Source organism: Stegodyphus dumicola, chromosome 7 (genome assembly GCF_044657685.1).
Source record: "Stegodyphus dumicola isolate Sdum_Otavi_A_Nest chromosome 7, ASM4465768v1".
NCBI classification, from domain to species: Eukaryota; Metazoa; Arthropoda; class Arachnida; order Araneae; family Eresidae; genus Stegodyphus; species Stegodyphus dumicola.
Window position 1 is genome coordinate 92,590,666 of NC_140774.1, and position 24,872 is coordinate 92,615,537.

General features: G+C 33.5%; 1 protein-coding gene across 3 annotated transcripts in view; it reads left to right on the plus strand.

The window, feature by feature from the left end:
* The first annotated feature begins 1,364 nt into the window (after nt 1–1,364).
* Nucleotides 1,365–24,872, plus strand: part of LOC118185790 (uncharacterized) — a 74,356-nt gene continuing 50,848 nt past the window's right edge. The window contains exons 1-4 of one of the 3 annotated variants that reach the window (XM_085820596.1): nt 1,366–1,477; nt 5,064–5,111; nt 13,401–13,556; nt 14,036–14,219. In XM_085820596.1, the coding sequence (XP_085676722.1) occupies nt 5,070–5,111; nt 13,401–13,556; nt 14,036–14,219 (382 nt within the window). In that variant the 5' untranslated portion in view covers nt 1,366–1,477; nt 5,064–5,069. Of the gene's footprint in view, nt 1,478–5,063; nt 5,112–13,400; nt 13,557–14,035; nt 14,220–24,872 lie in introns of all 3 variants that reach the window. The other 2 variants (XM_035355697.2, XM_085820597.1) reach the window with 2 other exon arrangements.

A 24,872-nucleotide genomic window follows, 5' to 3' on the forward strand; every position in this document is an offset into this window, starting at 1 on the left:
CTGTTGAATGACTCATGTTAACTGTTTCAGCAGTTTCTCTAATAGATTTTTCACGTTCAATATGCAAATTAATAACTAATTTTCGAATTTCAGGCAAAGTTTCTTTTCGTTTAGCATTTATGGCTGCACAGAGCTGAAAAACACAAAAATTCCAATACAAACTGTAGAGAAATACTGCAGACGATTTTATAAATTATTGCCAATTGCTTTTGAGTAAAAATAAAAACCCCAAAAAATATTTTTATTGTAGTACGTAGTAGTATCTAATGGTGTCCCATCACTTATGTGAGCCATTTTTTGCTCCGCTCTAAACAATTGTCTTTTTATTAAATTAATATTTTAATATTTTGAGAAAATGTATGTTATGTAATAATTGTTACTAAATTTAAGTATGAAACACAATAGTTTTCTTGGTGCACCGTGTATATTTATATATATGTATATATATACACGATGCAGCTTTATTTAAACTACACAGTTCGACTGACTAAATAGAAATTTTTTAAACACTTATTCAAAAGAAATTATGCAACTTAAACAATTAAAAGGAAATTCGAAAAAGAAAAAATTACTTAAATTAATAACAATTATAATTAAAAATATAATATAAAGAATATTATTTGAAAGAAGGAATGATTTTGAATTTTTTTCCGCTTACGCACGATGTTAAAATGGAAATGAAAATAGGTTGCCACATATTAAGAAGTTCGCCAAGTGAGCTAATTTTGGCGCAAACTGAAAAAAAAGCGCCCACATAAATTGTTGAATTTCTCCGTAAATTTCGCACCAAATTTTACAAAATTTAATATTTAGGCATAATTTCAGTCTTAGAATCGATATATGTAAAAAAAAAATTGGTATGTTATTTCAGAGAAAGTCCGATTTTGTGTCAAAATACCTATGTTAGAACAGTGATATACATAAATCTAATATATATCCTAAGTCGCACTTTCGAGACATGAAGAACGCAATTTGAATTTCGTTAATCGAATCAGTAGAACAGGAGATATAGAATTGTCCCCATATTCCCCCTCCCGCAATATACATTCCTGCCGATTCTTCATTATTTAACCTCTTTATATGTGATGCAGAGTTTTAATATTTGGTAGCAACAATTTGATTCAGAATTTTATAGTGAACCAACGCCAAATGCCAGTACTAAATTAATAGCCCTTCTCAGGAAATCGTCTCTTCGGGCTAATAAATGTGTTAAATAATAATGGGTTATAATAATAAATAATGGGCTTTGTTTTGGCCAAACAAAAATTTAATCATGACTGTAACTGTGAAAATCGAAACTGAAACTTCACGTGCTTTGTTATGATTGGTGCTTAAGGTATGATGTAATGTTAACGGTTTCAGAGAGAAGGAGAGCACGAGTGGTAATTTTGACTGAAAAGTGGTCGTCGGCTCCTACGGTGAAGACGTATTACTGAGCTTCTGCTAGAAGTCCTTTGAACTTCAAATTTTTTTCGAAGTAATTTTTTCATTTTTAATCCTTTGATTGTTATTCAATAAATAATGCTGATACTCTGGATTATTTTGATTATAACTAAACAAAGGCATTTAATTGTGTGTTTCAAATTTTAGTGCGAATTATTTTAATGCCAATTTATTATTTTGGTTTGAATTATATTATTCAACAAAGAAATAGCATCGTAAATGTGCTGTAGATTTTGCTTGCTTCATATGTGGTATTGTGTAAATTTAAATATATATATATATATAAAGTACTGTGTTATTTACAAGTCTAATTTAAATGTAATGTTGTAAAGTATAAGAAAATTACAGTGAAATTATAGAAATAATATTTAAAACACATTTAATAAAATGCATTGTTTTTTAAATAAAACGACAACAAAGTATCGGTTGCCATAAATAACTTGTCTAGCAATGGGTTTATCATAAGTCTTATAGCTCGCTAAAAAAAAAAAAAAAAAAAAAAAAAAAAATCGCCAAAATCCGTGCAACCGTCTACCAAAGTAAGGTGAATATCCCTTCAAGGTATTTTTTGGTTTAAATATGTAATATTATGGTTCATTTACCGAGATACTGAAATCAGAGTTATGAATTTTCTGGGTGATTTTTTTAATAATTTCCTTTTATATACCAGAATTTGTACTGAAGAAAAACTTTGTCAATAGTGGTGTGACCATTAATGGTATTGTGGAATATCCATTTTATACACACATAGTATATGTATATACACACATAGTATATATAGTATATACATAGTATACACTATGTTTAACTGTATATTTTCTTTGAATGACCCGTTAACTACTCATCGCATATGTCCCGTTTTTACTGCTCATCATAAAGTCGCCAAAAGTAGCCAAATCCCGAGTACACCGGATACTAGGATTAAACCTCCATTTTTTTTTTATTGTGAATGGATAGTTTAAATAATCATATATTTTTGGATCATAAAATTTCTTGGGAAGCACTTCCGCAGAGAACCCGGTAAATGTAAACATCATAACATAACTTTGGCGATAATAGTTCAAACCTGGTAACCCCGCGGATTTATCCTATTCGCTTGTTCGAAGTTTGCAACCATTCCTCTTGCGTTCACTATCCTATTCGCTTGTTCGAAGTTTGCAACCATTCGTCTTGCGTTCACTTTGTTGAATTATCAGTGTCGTTGTTCGCATTTGCAGATTTATATTATTCTTCTCTTATTTATTATTATTTTTTCTGAATTTTTTTAACAACGAATAAATAGAAATATTTTGGTAGATAAATGCCGGTTCTCGGTTCGGAATGAAAGGAAAATACGGCGGGAGAGGTGAATGCTAATTTGTAACACGGCTGTTGACGTTGTGTTCTTAATTATTAACAGGTGTAAGCATGCAGAACTATGAGGTTTTTAACCCGTAAAATAATTCGTTTTCGTAGGCCGCAAAAATATGCATGTGCATGTTAAGTAAAGCTTTTATTTTTATTATTGGTTATTTTCATCTAAAATTATGAGAATAAATCAATTTTTATGGCGTAAAATTTTAACAAGATAATTATTGCTTTTCTAACAATAACCTTTCAGAGGATTGCAGGTGTGACATAAATAGATCATTAAATTGAATTAAAAAATATGATTGATTATCTAAGATGACAGAATAGTTTGATGCATCACCATGGTCATCAAAATTAGCAAACCACTGCTGATGTAAGGATTATATTATTTTCCGTGTTAACTGGAATTTAAGACAAATTTTTTTTCGTTTATCACGTTTAACCGGGTAATTTCAGTACATTAATACTAATTTATATTTTTTATTTCCGTTATAAATGCTTATATATTGTCTTATGCTTAATATATTCTTCTTTTCTGTGCTAACTTGAATTTAATACAAATTTATATCCGTATATCACGTTTAACCGGTTAGTTTTACATCTACATGCATATTATCTGTGAATTTTTACTACCATATGCTTAATATATTGTTTTGTCTGCTAACTTGAATTTACATGCACTAAAACTCACGTTATACAAAATAATAAATATCACGCTTACGTCTCGGCTCATCGTCGATGAACCGCGAGCTTGGCGAGTAAAAATGCAACGGCGCCAACGGGGTTCTCTGCGGATGAAAACCCATAACTTGTTTTTAAGTTTACTATTGGATTTTATAACATAAAAAATTTGGAAATTTTTCGAACTTAACTAAAAATAATATTGGTAGAAGAAGTATTTAAAAAGTAAGGAAACTTAGCTTTAAATTTAATTAAATTATGGGAACTGCAAAATATTTTGGTTAATATGTATGCCCATTAGAATGGAAAAAAACAGGAACTTGCAATAGTAATTGGATATTAATGCCTGCCAAAAAAATATCCCAATTAAAGACAAAATCTCATTGCATCTGTTATTTAATTTTAAAAGTATTTCAGAATGTTATACAGTTTTCTTTATAAAAATAATACAAGTATAAATTGAATATAAATAGTGTAATACATATAGCACTGGCATAAGTAGTCGTGTAAATAAAATGGTTACTGTTTGATAGAGTGAAAATCAAACATTTGCTTCAAAAAATTTTTCTGAAACTAAATATTTTATTACTCTTAGCTTACTGCTTTGCCATACTCATTGTATACTACCAGTTTCAATTATTTTAAGGACATGATTTGTTTTCATATTTTATTCAGTTTCTTGCCGGATATGTTTAACAGTCTAATAAAATCCTAGTATACGGTGCAGCCTTGGCGCGATTTTGAAAATTATCGCCAACGCCAAAATGACCCCTACTCATCGTATATGTCCTGTTTACTGCTTATCATAAAGTCAGCAATAGTAGCCAGATCCCTTGTGCATCGGATACTAGGATTAAACCAACAGTGTTTATGCCTGAACTTTGATAACAGATTTTGATTATTTCAGTGCGTAGTGCTTTGGAAGAAATATATATTGTGTGTGACATAAAATGTGTCAAACATTTATGTTAAATGTATTTTAAAATTTAAGTATGAAACGATTAATGTTAGAAAAATAATAAAATTTGTGGAAATTTTTAGTAAATTAACTTATGTAATAGATAAATTTCATGAAAAATTTGTAATATGGTGTAATAAATAGATTTCATGAAAAAATGGCAGAATATTGTTTTCTGGAGTTGAATTTACTGATCTTAATAGTACTGGTATATTTTGATGTTGATATAAAGCTAATTTCATTCAAATATTTAAAACATTTAGGGAATTCCATTACTTTGTCTGATTTGCCTTCCAGAGTCATCATAGGGCTTTCAGTGCTGGGGACAACTGATGATTTCATGCCTCTTCCTACTTACGAAGAGTGGAAACCTTTTCATTGTGAAATTTCATGACATCAGTTTAGTCCTTCTGGATAATGTGCTCAGGACCAGATATTACTCCTTGCTTCCTCACAGCTATCCCACTGTTTTCTTTCCAGTTTGACACATTTTATATTATTCCTAGCATTAAATATTTGGCTGCAGCATCTCGAAACATAGCTAGAAAAAATGAAACCTTTAACAGTGATTATAAAAAAATTGATTAAAAGAACATGTGGTAAAACTATTTTTTCATCATTTATTTTTTAGGTAATTATGGATGATATTAAGAAAAAGAAAAAAAGAAAAAATGTGAAGGTATCAGTTAAAACATTTTGTATAATTTCAAGAGATTATAAATGTTATCTAAATGTGTTTTTGTTTATTTTTTAACATTACTTTTTATACAGATGGTGTTATGCACTTTTTTGAACAAATTCAGGGCTTAATGTTTAAAACATTAAAAATATTTTTCTTAAGTGTTCTCTCTGACAGCCTAATTTTTGGATTATAAGTATGAATCATGATTTCCATGATAGAAGGGCTTTTCATAAAATTACAGGGGATAATGATTTTCTATTCCTCATGCACTACTTTCCAGAGTCCATCAGTCGTAGTGAGTTTGCACTTAAAATAAGCTCTTTTCGGAACTACTCTGATATGTGCCCTCAAGTCGCGAAATATTTTTGGCGAGAAACTTCACGCTGCCCTATTACTATCTAAATTTTTTTGTCTACATTTCGAACTTTAGCCTAAAATATCTCAAAAAATGCGGTTTTCGTACATACAAAAAAAAAAAAAAAAAAAAAAAAATTAGATAGCAAAAACATAAAGTTTCTAAACATAAATATTTGACAAGAATCCAGGTACACAGCGGCATGTTTTAACTTAAAAAAGCATCTACGAATGGCACAATGTAGGCAACAAATGAATCTACAAACTACGCACACCTCTCTTTAATAAATTAACGTAACAACAATAAATTTCAAAGAATACCATGTACACAGCATACTGTTTAAACTTAAAAAAATCTACGAATTGCACAATTTAGGCAAGGAACGAATCTACGATCTACGCACACCTCGTTTTAATAAAATAACATAACAACAACAATAAATTTCAAAGAATACCATGTACACAGCGTTCTGTTACAACTTTAAAAAAAATCTACAAATTGCACAATCTAGACACTGCACTAATCAACAAAATAAACTAAAATACCTAAAATAAATTTAAAACAATTAAAAAAACAACAATAACGACAGAAAATCATACTAAAAAAACAATGAACATAACATTCTACAAAATAAGAATAAAGTAAAATGCACGCCGCTGCGCGCAATGAATTGGAAGTTGATCTGTCAGCGCTATCCATATCTTCAGGGCAGATGTTTTTATTTTATTTGGCTTATAATTCCTTACTAAATGTAGTATTTCATCTCGATGTACTCTGTCTTTGACATGCTTTAAATCAAATTCCTCGTCATCATAATTCGCTTCCGATAGTGAAGAAAGTGACACAGAGGTTATTGAATACGAAAAAATTTCGATTGACGGAATAGTCGGTATTCTCAAAACAGCAATTATAGGACTTGAACAGCGGAACTTTGTAACTGAACAAGAAATTGTCTGTTTATAGAATCAAAGAGAAAATATTATCACATAAAACGAAGCAACTTAAACAACTTACATTGAAAGAAATATTTAATAAAGTAAATAAATAAATATTAAGTTTTTTTTTTTTTTTTTTTTTTTTGTAAATTTTGATACCCTTTAGATCATAATTGTTCTTTATTTCATAAATTACGGTTTCATACTTTTAATTTTATAATTTCTGCATGCCATCTTACCAGATTTAAACTGATGATATATAATCCGGAAAAATCGATCCTGAATCGGCCAAGTCCGGATTAACGACTTTTGACTGTATTACACTTTACTAGTCTAAAAATGAATTGATCGAAACTCCATTTTAGGGATCTTTTTTATTATTAAAACAATTTTTCTTATACTTGCATATTTTTATTATACTTTTTTTGAAAACATTAAATTTTTTGCATTCATTTTTTTCTTTTATTCTTTATTTTGTGAAAGTAAACAGTTTTTAGAAAGTAAAACTTGCACTTATTTTCCCCCTAATACATCACACAACTGTGTGAAAAACTGTGGCACTGGGAAATGAACCTTGTACGTTTTCCGTGGCAGTTAAGGGGTTAATATCTCTCCAAATGTTGCAATTTTTGATCCATTTAGCTGCAAATAAGTTTAATTTTCCTAGTGGATGCTTTGATTCAGCGAGAGAGAGGTACAACGGAAATGCCCGCACCTGTATCGACAAGAAAGTGCCTGTCTGACAATTTATCAGTTACAAATATTCGACTAATGCACTGGCCACTATCACTCATGGCTTCGAGTGAGCCCACTTAGTTTAAAGAGGTTTGTTGAAATGTGCATGGAGGCTTACACTTATGCACTTTATCACCAAATCGCAAGTGATAGAAAGAAATTTATTTTTGCTCACTGGACTGCATGTGTTGGTAGTTCCTATTATGTCAGTTTCTTGACTTTTACTTGCTGTGTGGGTGATACTGAGATCATGTCTGTAAAGCTGTGACCTGCATTGATAATTCTTGGATTTGACAGTTGAACCACAATGATTGTAAAATATTCGATTTAAAATTGTCACCTGCAAGTTCCTGCATTTTCGACAATAACCGGGATGGGTGCATATCGCCAAGTTGCAAACCCTGCAGCAGCTGTTTTAGTTAGTGTGTTGTATTTTATATATGTTGGGTATGTGCTCGGTGATGATTACAAGATGTACACAAACATCATTTATTCTACATTGCTCATCCTAGTATTCTATATTACAGTTATGATTAAAGATAATAACAGAGACAGTTACAGTTACATATATAACATCTCCCTTTTTTTTATCAAAAATAATAATAGTAAAATTAAACATATTCTTTTAAATAATAAGGTTTCATAACAGTCCTACCAGATCGAGTAACGTAGTTATGTCCATTTGAAAAATTTGATGATACTATACCTCTTTCACTATTTGGTGACACAACACTTCTGTTAGGTTTTGAAGGACTTACAGGCACATCTAAATTTGTAGTGCTCCTGCTATTCTCAAGTTGCTCCCTTCTATTATTCTTCCATCTGTTCTTATAATCCTAATGAACATGGTATTTCTGCTTCTTCTATAATTTTCCCCTTTCATTTAGTTTTTTCCCTTTCTCTTTTATGTAAACATGATCTCCTATTTTCAGTGGTTTTCACGGTCTTGCATTCCTATCATAATAACTTTTTTGTAAGGTTTGTCTCTCCAGTAAATGTTGTTTATGGTCTTCATATCATTTAGCTTGGATGAAATTCTCTTTTATAGGCATCAATTCATTTATTTTTCTTCCAAACATCAAATTTGAAGTGGACTTAATTTCATCTGAAATAGGAGAGTTACGATATTCCAGTAATACTAAATATGAATCCTTGTTGTCAATTACAGCTTTTTCTAACATTCGCTTGACAGTTTGAATATGTCTTTCAACCATTCCATTAGATTGGGTAATTTGGACTTGAAGTTCTGGTTTCAAAATTCCGTCTTCTTGCAAAGTCTTTAAATTTCATGCACGTATATTGTGGACCATTATCTGAATATACTATTGTCGGAATACCATGTCTTGCAAAAATTGATTTCAATTGCTTTATCACTGCTACCTTGACAAATCTTCCAAATGTCCAATATCAACATTTTTGCTAAAATAATCTATAACTATTAGATAATCCCTTCCTTGAAAGTAAAAGAGATCTGTTCCCAATACTTCCCATGAACCATTAGGTATTTGTTTAGATATCATTGGTTCTTTAGTATTAGCTTTTTGTAAACTTAAACATGTTTGACAATTCAGTACCAAATCTTCAATTTCTTTTGACATTCCTAGCCAATATAATATTTCTCTTGCTTTGGTCTTGCATTTTACTACTCCTAAATAACCATAATGAATTCTGCTTAACATATCTTTGCGTAAACTTCTTGGTACAACAACACAGGAATTTTAAATATTAATCCATTTGCTTCTGATAGTTCTTCTCTGAAGTTAAAATATAGTTTTGCCAGTTCTGGAACCATGCATTTTTCATCTGGCCACCAGTTTTAATTAATTTTCTTAAAACTTGTAGTTCTTCATCTTTTTCTGTTTCCAGTTGAAAAACTTCCATTTTACCTTTAGACATTGCTATACAGTCTAAAACTAATCCAACATGAGCTCCTATGTCTCCTTCAAAGAAATCAGATCCTTTATCAGTGAATGATCTTGATAAGGCATCCGCTATAAAAAGTTCTTTTCCTGGTTTGTATTTTATCTCAAACCGATATGGCTGTAATCTTATACGCATTCTTTGTAATCTTGAGGGCATTTATTTAATGGCTTTTTGAAAATTGATTCCAGTGGTTTATGGTCACTTTCCACAGTAATATATTTTCCAAATATATACTGGTGAAATTTCTCACGCGCAAATACAATAGCTAAAGTTTCCTTTTCAATTTGAGCATAATTCTTCTGTGTATCTGTTAATGTCTTAGATGCATATGCTACTGGTAAATTATTCTGCAGTAATACTGCTCCTAATCCTTCTTGAGATGCATCTACAGATAAAACTACTGGCATCTTTATATCTTAATACTGTAAAACTGGTTTATTTACTAAGACATCTTTTAGTCTTCTAAATGCTTTTTCATGTGTTGCATTCCAGTTCCAGATAACTTGTTTTTTCAACAAATCTCTTAAACATGATGTCTATTCTGATACATTAGGTATAAATCTAGAAACATATGTAATCATTCCTAGGAAAGTTTCTAATTCTTTAAAATTTTTTGGTGGTTTTACATCTAGAATAGCCTTAATTTTGTCTTCATCTGGTTTTAAACCATCTTTTGAAAATATATGTCCTGTATATTTCACTTCATTCAGCCCAAATTTACATTTATTAAAATTAAATTTAGCATTCTTTTCTCTGGCTCTGTTCAACAATTTCTTTAATCTTAAATCATGTTCGTTTTTATCTTTACCCCAAACTAATAAGTCATATTCCTGTGTTGATATACCAGCTTTTGTCCGGAATAAATAAATTGGTGAAGAATCATAGATGTAGTCGAATGCTCTAAGTATCAGACGATAAATTTGAAAAACAGGATCCATTTATTATTATTCAGGAGAAATAGCAATTACATAAAATCAGATCTCCGGAGAAAATAAAAAGAACTACTAATAACTTTTTGTATGAAGTTTACTGCATCGTTACATTAAAGAAAAGACCCCGATATTCCTTTGCGAGTCCTTTTATAGCCTCTGGAAATGACGTCAGCCATTCCAGTTCGCTTTAAATATTTCCAGAACATTCTGTAACTGTACGTGTAGAAAAGGCGGGAAAAACAACTTGACTATGGGGCTGTGGATTTAATTCCACGTACTTTCAAATAAGAGAACGTCGCCATTAAAAAATGAAAAGAACATACAATTAGAATTTGAAGTGTATTCTTGACTATGGAATTTTATTATTACATATATATATTTGAACTCCTTCTAAATCACTAAAAATTTCAGAAAAACTGTGGGAAACTTCTGGTGATGAACTCAGTCCATATGGCAACCTCAAAAAACAGTATCTACCAAACGGAGTGTTAAATGTAGTAAATTCACAACTTGAATCTGATAGTTTAATTTGTCAAAATGCTTTGTTTGCATCTAAAATACTAAAGACCTTTGCATTTGTCATTTGAGCTGAAATTTCTTCAAAGGTTGGTATGTGATAATGTTCTCTCAGTATATCTTGGTTAAGGCGCTGAGGATCTAAAACACTCTTAAATTACCATCCTTTTTCCTTACTACCACTAATGAATTCACGAATTCTGTTGGTTGATTAACTTTCTTTATAATACCATCTTTTTACATTCTTGCTAATTCCTTTTTTAATGGATTTAATAAGCCAAGTGGAATTTTCCTACAGGGTTCTATTTTACCAACAGCTCCTGGTTTTAATTTAATATGATATGTATATGAGTTAAATTCCCAGTTCCTTTAAACAAATCTTGTTATCCTTTTAAAGATTCCGTTAACTTTTCATTGGAATCGGGATTTACTGTACAAATTCTTTGTATTAGGTTTAATTTTTGCAATGTAGGTAAACGTAAAATAGCTGGAACAGTTTTATTCGCATGCTACGACTTGAAATTCTATTCCATCCTTGTTCCCTTTTGATATGTTTCACATATCAAAATGTAGTCGACAAATCTATTTGCAGATATATATTACAAATCTATTTGAGATTTTGATATGTGAAATTTACATTTTCCGACTACATCAATTGTATACCATTGCAATTATTTAAAGTGATTTTGATTTAGTCAAACATTTATCTCTTAAATTTAATTGTTTAAATTTAGACAATGGTAACACATTACACTGAGCTCCAGTATCCAACTTAACAAATAAATATTTAGATATGTTTACTTTTAGTTTTTCAAACCATTCTGTTCTATTTTTAAAAAATGGATTTGTATCTTCTACTGACCCTAAAATATATTCATTACCATTATTATGCAACTCATGCTCTAAGTTATTCTGTACAACATTAACATTTTTATAAGTGCACATTTTAGAAAAGTGATTTTTCTTTTTACAGTACAAGCAAATCTTATTATAAGCAGGACAATTGTATAACTTATGAAAAGTTCCACATTTTCTACATGGTTTTGGATTTTTGAACTTATTTTCTTGATAGTATGAAGAAGAATTAGTACTTTGTTGCTTGTGTTTTACATGATAGTTTTTCTTACAAGGCTGACATTTTCCTCTGAAGGTGGAAATTTATTACGTTTGATCGCTTGTATTTTATTTTCTTCAGTTAAAGTTTTCAGCTGAAGTTCTGCTAATTCAGAAGCTTTACACATTTTAATACATTTCTCCAATGTTAACTGATCTTCCCTTAATAATGTATCTTTGAGATTTTTATTTAGAATTCCACTTACTATTCTATCTCTTATTAAACTATCTTTTAATTCTGGAATTCCACAGTTGCTACTTAATTTCTTTAAATCAGTTAAAAAATCATCAAACGATTCACCTACATGTTGTGTTCGACAGAAAAATATATGTCTATAAACACTTTCATTTGGTATGCAAAAATTTTCGAAAGCTTCAATTACTTTGTCAACATCCTTCTTATCTTCTTCACTTAAATTAAAAGTATTAAACTTTTCAAGTGCCTCAGTGATGATTACAAGATGTACACAAACATCATTTATTCTGCATTGCTCATCCTGTTATTCTATATTACAGTTATGATTAAAGATAATAACAGATTCAGTTACATATATAACAGTAAGGTATTTTCAGACTCCTTCTGCAGCAGCTGTTTTAGTTAGGTATTTTCAGACTTCTCCTGCAGCAGCTATTTTAGTTAGGTATTTTCAGACGCCTCATACACTGAAGTAAGTTTATTTTCCAATTCCTCATATTTGTTATCCGAAGGTGGTTTCAGAACCTTACAGACTGACTCTAGAATTTCGGTGTCAAAGGCAGAAATTGTGGTATAAAATTTCGTGTCATCATGTGTTATACCTCCAAGCTTGAATTGGGCATCTAATTGAAAAAAAAAAAAAAAAAAGATTGAAATCATTACGGCAAATTGGGGTGTGTTTTACTGCAACACGAGCCATTTTCTTGCTATCAGCTGTTGGGGGATTGCTAGTAGCCATTTCAGTAATACATATAAATAAACACAGATGAAAAAAAAAAGGTTGCAGTTATGCAGTCACAGTGCACGTGAAGCACTAAATACATATAAGAAGCACTAAATAATTAATGTTAGGATCTGGGTTCACACCCACTTGATGAACACACATACTATTCATTTTGCGAAAATAATTGGTACAAAATATCACAAAATACCTTTGATGCACAAAAATTATCCAGTCGGACGTTGCTGAAACCTGATCATCAATGAATACATTGAAGTAATTCATTATGCACAATAACACAAAAATATTCACTGAAATGCATTTTATGCATTATTACTAAATACTGCAATAGAGGAAATTTTCTCCTTTGCTTGAAATTGCTCATATTTATTCCCATTGAAAAAAGCTCGTTCACAAGTCGCCATTCTTGAGATGTGCTGCATGTGACAATTAATATCTCTAGAGACTTGGTTAGGTTTTTCTGTGTGGTAGACCACACATATAGAGATGGTTGATTTTAAATAACAAACATATATTTGCAACAAAATCCTGCTCAATAAATTAACACTGAAAATATTTGCATCGGAGGATAAATCCGATAGAGAGTGAAGTGATTTTAGCGCGTCTTGAAAATCTCAGTTATAGTTACAGCTAGAGATTTGGGCGCACTGTTGCCGAGTGACAAAAACAAGTTCCTTTAGTATTGCCACAGAGGTTTTGTAGCTTAAGACCACTGAAACATTCTGTGGGATATTATAAGTGGATCATAGCGAAAAGAGTCGCAGGCTTTTTTTAGGAAATATTTTATTAATTTGAGAAATGTGCTATTGTTTTAACTTTCAGGAAATATTTCTTTTTAGATATGTAACTCAAAGTTTCTAAAACGCTTTGTGAATCATTTAAATTGTGAAAATTTCAAGCACACAGCATATTGGATTGAAACAGATGTATGTGAAATTAGATACGTTCACATGAAAAGTAACTTCTTTGAGCGTAAAGTCTTGGATCTTTTTAAGGTAAGATTCTAGCCATTTTTTTTATGCAAATAACTATAATGAACTGTCAATTGAAAAATGTACCACTGGTTTCTGTAAGTGATGGTTTAAATTGCAACACACAAAAGCAAAAACTTAATGCATGTAATAGGGCAAAAACATAATAATAACACTGATAAAATATTTTAAACGAGAAATTATTGAAGTGTTTGGAATTATTGTTTTTTTCTGCTGTGTGAATTTACTTTCATTATTTCATATTTTTTATCTGCTTACCTTCCTTTTTTCCTCTTACAGAAATCGTAATGATAGTAAAAATATACTTCTCAATAACTATTATGCAGGAGAATAAGCATTAAAAATCGTGCTTTCTCAGTTCTATTTAAACATTATATCAGATACTTAATTTTAAAAACTGTTATTAATGATTTTTATGTTTTTCCCTCTGTCATTTTTAGAATTATTTTATTTTATTTTATTTTTTTTTTTATATATTGTAGGACATGGATCGATTATTTGGTGAAAAATATCCAACAAATACTCCTAGTTATGATAAAGAATGCAAAGTGCGTTTTAAATCAAATATGCAAAAATGTTGCGAACGTAATTGGTTAGAGTATCTTGGTGAAGATAAGTCACTTAAATCTGTTACAAAGAAGAAATACAGATTTAAAAAGTATCCCAGTAAGTGTATTTTTTAATAATATTTGTTTCTGTATTTAATTTATTTCAATAAGATAGAGCTAAAATAAGAGTAAAATTTTTTAAAGTACATTTCATGTCAGAATTTAAATATTAGTGCTTGAGTCATTTCTTTAAATTTTTTTTTTTTTCCCTACCCCAACAACCTAATTACTATAAATTTCAACTACCTGTAATATTGATCTGTCAGCACTATCCTTATCTTCAGGGCAGATGTTTTTATTTTATTTGGCTTATAATTCCTTACTAAATGTAGTATTTCATCTCTATGTACTCTGTCTTTGATATGATTTAAATCAAATTCCTCATCATTATAATTCGCTTCTGATAGTGAAGAAAGTGACACAGAGGTTATTGAAAACGAAAAACTTTCGATGGACAAATTAGTCAGTATTCTCAACACAGCAATTATAGGACTTGAACAGCAGAACTTTGTAACTGAACAAGAAATTATGTCTGTTTACAGAATTAAAGAGAAAGTATTATCACATAAAACAAAGCAACTTAAACAACTTGCATTGAAAGAAATGTTTAATAAAGTAAACATATATTAAGCATTTTTTTTTTTGTAAATTTTGATACCCTTTAGATCATAATTGTTCTTTATTACGGTTTCATATTTTTAATTTTATAATTTCTGCATGCCATCTTACCAGATTTAAACTGATGATCTATAATCAGGAAAAATCGATAATCAGGAATCGCCGAAGTCCCAACGAGTTCAGATTAAAGACTTTTGACTGTACCTACCAAGTGTAATTTTAAGAAGTTTACGAAGTTAAATTTTTAAGTGCTGGGAATTTAAATATTTAGCTTCGATACTAATAATTTCATTTAGAAACACAACTATGCATATTTCTTTGTTAACATTGTTGTTAATAGTTATTTAAGGAATTTGTGCTACTTGTTACATAAGCTGACTATGAGTTGGGTAAGACTGAGAAGAAAATTAATGTGGGGTGAACCTATATGTACACAGCCATTGAGGTATTCGCTATCTATTATAGGTTTCCTTTAGTAGAGATATACTAGTAGTAGAGATTACTGACTTTATCAGGTCAGGGGCATCAGTAAAAGTATATTGATTTTTTATTTGGAGCACTTTCTAATAATGAAGGAGTAGTATGTTTGGCAACATTTCGCGAAACAAAGCAAAACTGTATGTAAAAGTTGAAATTTAAAAGTCTTGTTACTAATTTTATGTTATTGTAGTAACAACTCAACTTTGTATCAGACAGATGACAACTCAACTCTTATGTTTACTCAAGTATCTCGAATGTAGCATGCAGTAATAAATGGTTACGTTGCTTGCTCTTAATATGCATTTTAGTTATTTATTTGTACTTTATTAATTTATTTTTGTTTTAGCTCGTATCGATTTATCGATAACCTCAACAGGTTATGGGCTCAGCGTGTTTTAAATCTGCATGAATATAATATCTGCTAAAATTTTTGAAAAGCGAAGTGAACCGTGTGCTAGGCCTAACAGCAAGATGCTATGGATTTGAAAGTACAAATTGACAAACTAGAAGTTGCGGAAAATTGGAGCAAATGGAAGTGGCAAATAAAAATGCACTTTGAACAATATGATCTCACGTCAATTATTGATGGAACTAAAATTTGTCCAGTCGCTGTAAACGGTGATTTTAGTGCAGATGAGCATGTGACGAAAGTGGTTGAATGGCGGCATGATAATGCTAAGACAGCCAAGCTTATTGCTAGTACGTTGGGCGCTTCTGTAGCCGATTTAGTGATGACGTACTCGAATGCAAAGGACATTTAGGACAAATTAATTAGTGTTTTTAAGCAAAGCAGTATTCAGACTTAATTTATTGAGGAAACAATTTTTTCAAGTCGGTAGAGATCCTAATGACAATATTGCTACACATGCAGCTAAAGTTGAAAGAATCTACACGGATATGAACGGTGAATTAAATCGTATTGGATCAAGTAATATTCCAGAAGAATTATTGCTTGGCAAAATATTGCGTACAGAGGGTACAGAATTCCAAGAATTAAGCAACGTTTGGGAGTCTCTAGACTCTGATAAACAAACAACCAAGAATCTTGTTGAAAAATTGTGTACATTTGTTGTGAAAAGTTTTCGTTGTGAGGGAGGAGCAGAATTTGACTGTGGTGAAGTTCAAAAGATACTTGCTGAAAAAGGTATAGTACTAACACTCAATGTACCATACTTACCAGAACAAAATGGCACAGCAGAGAGGGAAAACCGAATAATTGTTGAACTGGCTCATTCTATGCTTGCAACAAGTGCATTGCCTTGGTCACTTCGGGCCAACGCATGTGAAACCACAGTGTATCTGCTAAATCACACTGGTTTACCTCCAGATGAAAGCAAAAGTCCTCATGAGCTTTGGACTGGGGAGGCAAAAATTAAACTTGACCACCTGAAAGTATTTGGAACCGAATGCTATGTATGCTATGTACATATACCAAAGATCTTCAGACGTAAGTTTGAAGACAAAAGTGTCTGTGAGCATTTTGTGGGGTATGTAAACAAGACAGATGGTTATGAGATCTATCTGCCCTAGTAGAAGGAAATCATAAAATCTTCAGATGTTGACTTCAAACCAGAATGTTTGTGCACCACTCTTGTGACAGTGGAGGTGGAGGAAGACTTAAATGAAAAGTATGAAGATACTCAGAGTGAAGAACGTAATCTATCCAAAGAACAAGAGCCTGTTAGAAAATCTGGAAGAAACTGAAACTGTCCTGCATGGATGAAATCCAGAGAATATCTAGACGGCAAACATAGCTGCAGTAGAAGAATTTGAAAATAGTGAAAATCCATCCACATATTCTGAAGCTGTTTCATCAAGTGAAAGTAACCTGTGGCTAGAAGCTATAAAAGAAAAAAATAAAAGTCCTTCATGAAAATGAAACATGGGAACTTGTTGAGAGACCCAAAGATTCCAAAGTTATCAACTGTCATTGGGTGCTGAGGAAGAAATTTAATCCAGATGGTACTTTGAAACGACACAAAGCTCGTCTTGTAGACAAGGGTTATGCTCAAAATGCAGGCTTTGATTACGACGAGACATCCAGCCCTGTTGGAAGATATGACACTGTGAGAGCTGTTCTTGCTGTGGCGGCAAAAGAAAATTTGTACTTGCAGCAGTTTGATGTAAAGACTGCATTCTAGTATGGAGCCCTTAAGGAGGAAGTGTTCAGTGATAATAGTGGGAGAGTCTGTAAATTGCATAAAAGTTTATATGGACTCAAACAAGCACCCCGTTGCTGCAATCAGTGTTTTGTGAATTTTATGAAAGACCAGGAACTGAAAGTTAGTACAGCTGATCCCTGCTTGTTTATCAGACACAGAACTGACAAGAAACTTCTTGTTTTTATCTATGTAGATGATGGCGTTGCTGCTGGGACAGACAAAGTTGAAGTGGAGGAGTTTATGAGTGAACTTGGTCATTCTTTTCAGATCACAAGGGGTTCATTGAACCAGTTTCTAGGTATGAACATAACAATATTGAATGATGGTTCAATTTTTGTGAATCAGTGTGCCTATTTGAAAAACGTTCTCTCAAAATTTCGTATGGACTCCGCGAATCCAGTGTCAACTCCAAGTGACAAAAGTTTTGTTTTTGATGACTCGGTAAACAAACTGATAGGGAAAGAAGTCCCTTATCGCCAGGCAGGTGGCAGTGTGATGTACCTTGCAACTGCAGCAAGACCTGATTTAGCTTATGCTATAAGCATTGTTTCTGAAAATCTTGAAAATCCCAGTACCTCGGATTGGTGTGCTGTAAAGCGAATCTTTAAATATCTAAGAGGAACTGTAGATTTTGGCTTGTTATATGAAGCAAAGTGTCATCCCAATAACCTTGAAGTGTACAGTGATGCAGATTATGCAGGTGATTTAAAAACAAGACTATGCCCATCTAAAGCATAGCAGGTGAAGAACCCTCAGGGGATTGCTGTCTTGGTGATCGGGTGTCACACTCCCAGGGTCACAGTGACCTTTCCTCCTCTTTCTTTCCTCTCCTCTTGTCTAGCTCTCTCTCCTATTTCTCTTCCTTGTGGTTTCCTCTACTGGAGTTTGGGGCTCACTGTGAGATGTAGCTACTACTCTGGTTTCTGTTTCACCATGGTGAGAATACCGCCTATGTGTTTGCTGTGCATGGTGACCCGTAGGGTAGGAAAGGAGGATCCTGGCAGTTGAGGGGCGAGGTACTGTCCCCAACACACTGCTTTGGCCTCTGCTTCTATTTAAAACGGGAAGCACTTAGCCGTCCCCGCTAGTGTCAATCGGCTGGTCACTAGTGACCTAGTCTCCGCTTTCGGGAAAGCCAACTGTGGGGCTTCAGTTTGCGTATAGGCCCGGCTAGCCCTAACACAGGGATCTGTGTTCCCTTGTTGGGCTCCATGGTGGGTGGGGCGGTCGGGCTCGAAACTTTCTCTCTTTTCAATATGAAAACTTTAACTTCTTCTCCTAACCATATAGATACGAAAAATTCTGGAGCTGCTAAAAGAATTTGGACTTCGACCTTAGTTAGCACAAGCAAATGTCCAAAGTTCTTAGTTATTACTGGTCAGCTAGAAAATTTATCACCATTCTTCATCCATAAGCATATTGTGGCCTCAGCAGGCGAGCCAAAACACATAAAAAAGCTCCGTTCAGGATCTCTGCTCATCGAGACTACATCTGATGCACAATCTTCCTCTCTCCTAAAAATGACCAAAATGGGGGAACATTCTATTACTGTATCCCCACATAAGTCTTTGAACATGTCAAGAGGTGTCATTTCGGAAATAGATTTGATATCAGTCTCTGGGGATAAACTTTCAAAAGAACTCGCCGAGCAAAATGTGTGTGGGGTTCGCCGAATAAAAGTCCATAGAGATGGGCAACTCGTCAACACAAAACATCTTATTCTGACTTTTTCATGTCCAGAGCTACTGAAAGCCATTAAGGCAGGTTACCTGAATTGCCCCATCAGACCTTACGTGCCAAACCGACTACGCTGCTTCAAGTGTCAACAGTTTGGCCATGCGAAGGCTGCATGCCGGGGAAACCTGGCATGTGCTCGCTGTTCTGCAGGTGGTCACGAAAGTCAGGAATGTGTAGCTGATCCAAAATGTGTAAACTGTCATGCCGATCGTCCAGCATACTCACGAAACTGCCCTAAGTGGAAAGAAGAGAAAGAAATACAGCATATTAAGACTACAAGAAAAATCTCCTATCCTGAAGCTAAGAAACTTTTTAGCACGGGTCAGTCAAAAGCAGATGTCTCCTATGCTCAAGCTACTAAATCATATCGGTCAATAAGTACACAAACATCGCATAGCACACAGAAGAAGACACCTGAACCAAAAACAAATGACAAAGATAAAAATTTCCTCTACCTCCTCCCAAACAGACAATAGAAAGTCGAGAAATAAAAACACAAGAAACAGAGAGTTCAAAAAAGAAAATCGAAAGCTCATAAAAGAGAAGCTCAAGCCGAAGCTCTATTGAAGGGATCTTTTCAGACTTTATCGAATCTGAGATGGAAACAGATGGAGGCAGAGGTCTCTCGAAAAATGTTCTACCTCACAAAACAAAGAAACAGCATCGAAGCAATAAACATTCCTAATGGCTACTCTCATTTCGTGGAACTGCCGGGGCTTCTATCAGGGTATTGATGGCATTAAGCAACTTATTAATAAATATCGACCTATTGGTATAGCGATACAAGAGACCTTCCTCAAACCTGGTAATTTTGCAAAGCTACGTAGATACTCGATAAGAAAGGATAAAACTTTCAGTGAACACACAAGTGGTGGTGTCTGTCTACTTACCTCAATTAATTGCCCTTCGAGTGCTGTCCCTTTGGATACTCCTCTCCAAGCAGTTGCAGTATAGTTGAGCATTCGAACACTGACTACTGTTTGCAGTATTTACATCCCGCCTAATGAGAACATTAATTTAAGAGATTTAGAGGATCTAATTGCGCAACTACCAGCTCCGTTTATTCTAGTCGGTGATTTCAATGGACACAATCCCTTGTGGGGTAGTAAAGACACAAACCTACGAGGGAAGCAAATTGAACAGCTACTCCACGTCCACTGTCTCTGTATCCTCAACAACGCAGAAAGCACTTATTTTCATCAGCCAACAAGGACTTTCCATTCCATTGACCTTGCTATTGTTTCTCCACAGCTTTTGCCATTTTGTTTCTTTAATGTCGAGAATTTTCTATGTAATAGCGATCATTTTCCTATTATCATAAGCATTACAGGAAATAGGAGTGTTTTTATACCTAGAACACCACGCTTTTTGTTGGACAAAGCCGACTGGGACTCTTTCATACATTATGCTCTTTTCACTGAAGAAATAGTAAAGAATGTGCACATTGATCAGGCTGTGAAGATCATTACAGATAAAATTATTCAAGCAGCCGATATATGTATGTAATGTTTTCAGTTATTCCAACACATCGTGGGCGAATGGTGAGGCTTTTCCATTACACGTTCTGGCAGATGGTTAACGAAGCTGGGGTGATTGAAACACGGAGAAAAATAACGACTCAGGACTTTTCACTTTTAACAGCAAGCATATCTTTATTTTAATTTATAGCAGATGACTTTTTCCAGATGAAGTTAATCAAATAACTTATTCAGTAATTGAACTATTAGATACGACTGACTTTAAACTTTAATACATCATAACGTTCTAACAAATAAAGAGGAGCATAGCGAAAGCGTTAGCAGGACGAAGGCGAGAAGGCATCTGTCTAGGAGAACTTATGACGCAGCATTTATATGAAAGGTTATGTAACAGAGTAGCTTCTAGAAAAATGTAGAAAACTTATGACGCAGCATTTATATGAGGAGGTTATGTAATAGGCGTGAATGTTCTAGCAGGTACTGGGTTAGGGGACGATCCTGAATTGCAGAAAAGTAATTAAAGGTTGCTGGTTCGCAAAGAGCAAAGCCATTGTATTTTTTTTATATTTTACATCTTCCCCCCGTCAAAACGAGAGGCCGGGGTGAGAAAAGCATTAGTACAGGAGTGAAGCAAAAGTATGAGATAAGACATGAAAACATCCAGAACATAGCGTACAAGCTTTAACTATGGCCTATCATAGTTCATGACTTTCTCATATAAAGTTTTGACTTTATAGCATATGAAATTTTGAACATTAAAACAATGAGTTATAAATAAATATATAGTATATGACTAATTTTAAGACTATAACATAATAAATATGGAATACTGATAAATAAATAAGTTATAATTACAAAAGTCCTCAATTTTGTTAAAAATGTCCATTTTGTGTTTTTGTTTTGAAAGTCCTTTTCATAAAAAGAGTTCGAATAGAATGAAAATATCTGGTAAAATCTCTAAATGCCAGATAGTACACAAATATGATGCATGTTGATAGTTCACAAATATGATGCATTTTTTCCTCTCATCGTAAAGATTGACATGTTTTACACTTCAATACAAAATATTATACTAATTCAAAAAACAATTCAATATAAATAATACAATTATACACTAGAAAATGAACACTTTGACTTTAAAACTATGGCATGTCCTTGCCAACAGATCAGCATGATTACTTGCTGATGGTTGGGGGGGTGCTAGGTACAAATATCGAAAAACCTCCGTTGCCTAATAGAAGGTAACTGGTTTTTGGCATTGTACATTACCTCAAAGTGGTTTTAGAAAGCCGACTGGGACTCTTTCATACATTATGCTCTTTTCACTGAAGAAATAGTAAAGAATGTGCACATTGATCAGGCTGTGAAGATCATTACAGATAAAATTATTCAAGCAGCCGATATATGTATACCAAAAACGTCGGTAAAACAGCCAAAATACCCAAAGCCCTGGTGGAATCCTGAACGCCAGGATGCCATCAGAAAACAAAGGAAAGCTTGGAGCATTTTTCGGCGGTATCCTTCAGAATCAAATCTCGTAATATTCAAAAGGGCTAAAGCAAAAGCTCGGCAGGTGCGAAGGAAAAGTCAGAAGAATTCTTGGATCTCATATGTATCTTCGATTAACTCTTCAACTTCGAGTAGGAAGGTCTGGGAGAGAGTCCAGAAAGCGTCCGGTATCTACAAAGAGCACACACTTTCCATTTTAAAGACAAGTGGTGAAACAGTTACTAGTAGGGAAGGAATTGCCAACGCTATTGGACAGAGTTTCTCAGCCGTCTCACACAGTAGTAACTACCCTCTTGAATTTCTTTCCGCAAAAAAATTCATTGAAAAACAACTAATTAATTTTAAATCTCCCAATATTGAACCATATAATCAGGATTTTACTATGCTTGAACTGAAAAGAGCTCTGTTGCAGACAAAAAATTCATGTCCTGGTCCAGAGAATATTGCCTATCCTATGCTGAAACATCTCCCTTCCAAGTCATTGGCAGCCATCCTCTTTCTCTTTAATAGAGTATGGAAGGAACAAGTCTTTCCAAATGCCTGGAAAACAGCTTTTGTAATCCCCATTGTTAAACCAGGAAAAGACCCTACTAATCCGTCAAGTTACCGCCCCATCGGCTCTAACTAGCTGCCTCTGCAAACTCTTTGAAAAGATGGTCAACACTCGTCTGGTCTATTATTTAGAGACAAATAATTGTATCTCCCCTTATCAGAACGGTTTTAGAAAAGGAAGAGCAACTGTCGATGATATCTAACTCTTAGAAACAGGTATCCATAGAGCGTTCGTTAGAAGAAATCATTGTTTCCATTTTCTTTGATCTAGAGAAAGCCTATGATACCACCTGGAGATATGGTATCCTTCGTGACCTATATAGCAATGGTTTACGAGGAAATGTACCGATATTCATCAAAAATTTCCTACAGGATCGGAGGTTTCATGTGAAGATAGACGATACACTTTCTGACATGTTCCATCAAGAAGAGGGTGTTCCGCAAGGAAGTGTATTAAGTGCTACATTATTTAGTATAAAAATTAACTCTATTTTAAAACAACTGCCTCCAGCAGCCCAGTCGATGACCTGCAAGTCAGTTGCCAGGAAGAAGACCTGAAAGACATTGAGTGTAAACTGCAGACATCTCTCAATAGAATTGTTAAATGGTCGCAGGAAAATGGTTTTAGATTCTCTACTCAAAAGACTGTGTGTACATTTCTGTCGAAAGAAAATTCCTCACCCTGACCTCAAACTTTATCTGCAAGATGTGCTGATTCCTGTAGAAAAGGAAATAAAATTCCTAGGAATGATATTTGACCATAAGCTTACATTCCTTCCCCATATTACCTAGCTAAAAAAGAAATGTTTAAAAACTATGAATATTCTGAAAGTACTGTCAAATACTTCTTGGGGTGCTAATCGAGGCTCAATGCTTCTTATATATAGAGCTCTCATTCGTTCGAAACTAGATTATGGATCAATCATTTATGGATCGGCAAGGCCTTCAGTATTAGCCAAACTTGATCCAATACATCACCAAGCACTTCGGATATACACTGGTGCCTTTAGAACTTCTCCAGAGGAAAGCTTATATGTGGAAAGTAACGAGACCTCCCTGCGGTTAAGACGTGAAAATCTTTGTTTTAAGCATTATTTCAAAGTCTTATCACAAACCAAAAATTCTACGTGGTCTAAATTGCTTAATGACCAATACTCCCGTTTATATCAGGCACGACCATCATGTGTCCCATCTTTCGACTTGCGGATGAGTGCTTTGGTGGAGGAGTATAATTTGTCCAATATAGATATACAGGTGGAGGATTTTTTTGGAATTCCTCCCTGGAAGGAGTGGAGAATCCATTCTCTGGATACTTTTCGACACTGGAGTAAATTGCAAACTAACGAAATCATCTACAAGCAGATTTTTTTTTTAATATAGAAACAAATATAGGAAATATATCCCTCTATATACAGACGAATCAAAATCCCAGGATCATGTTGGTGCCGCTTTCGTCACAGAGAAAACAATAGTGGGGGTTCGATTACATACAGTTTGCTCTGTGTTTACTTCTGAGCTTACTGCAATCCATCTGGCTTTGACTTACCTTTCAAAACAAAAGTACATAAAGTTTATTGTTTACACAGATTCCATGAGTGCCTTAATGTCATTGGAAAATTATGCTCAATGTACTCATCCAGTTGCAACCAGAATCCTGAAGTTGAATCATTCTTTAAAAATTTGGGGATACCAGATTCTTTATTTGTGGATCCTTGGACACGTTGCCAATAAGGGGAATGAATTGGCGGATATTGCAGCTAAAACTGCAACCACAATGTACAATCTTCAGATTCCACTAGCAGACATCAAAGGGTTTGTCAAAAGCAAAATTCTCAGCAAATGGCAGAAGCAATGGGATGACAAAGTATATAACAAGCTAAGAAATGTAAAACCCACCATTGGATACTGGCCATGTATGGCTAATAGAAGGGAGGATGTCTTCTTGACTCGACTGAGAATTGGCCACTGTCGCCTGACCCATGAGTATCTTCTGAAGGGAGAAGAGAATCCCAGCTGCCCAAACTGCAATGCAGACCTGACAGTCCATCACATCTTGGTGGAATGCCAGAGGTTTAATTATTTTCGCCAAAAACATTTTAATTGTTCAGAACTGGCCTTAGGAAATTTAATTGGAAAAACACACCATCGTAATTTGTTTCTGTTTTTAAAATATAG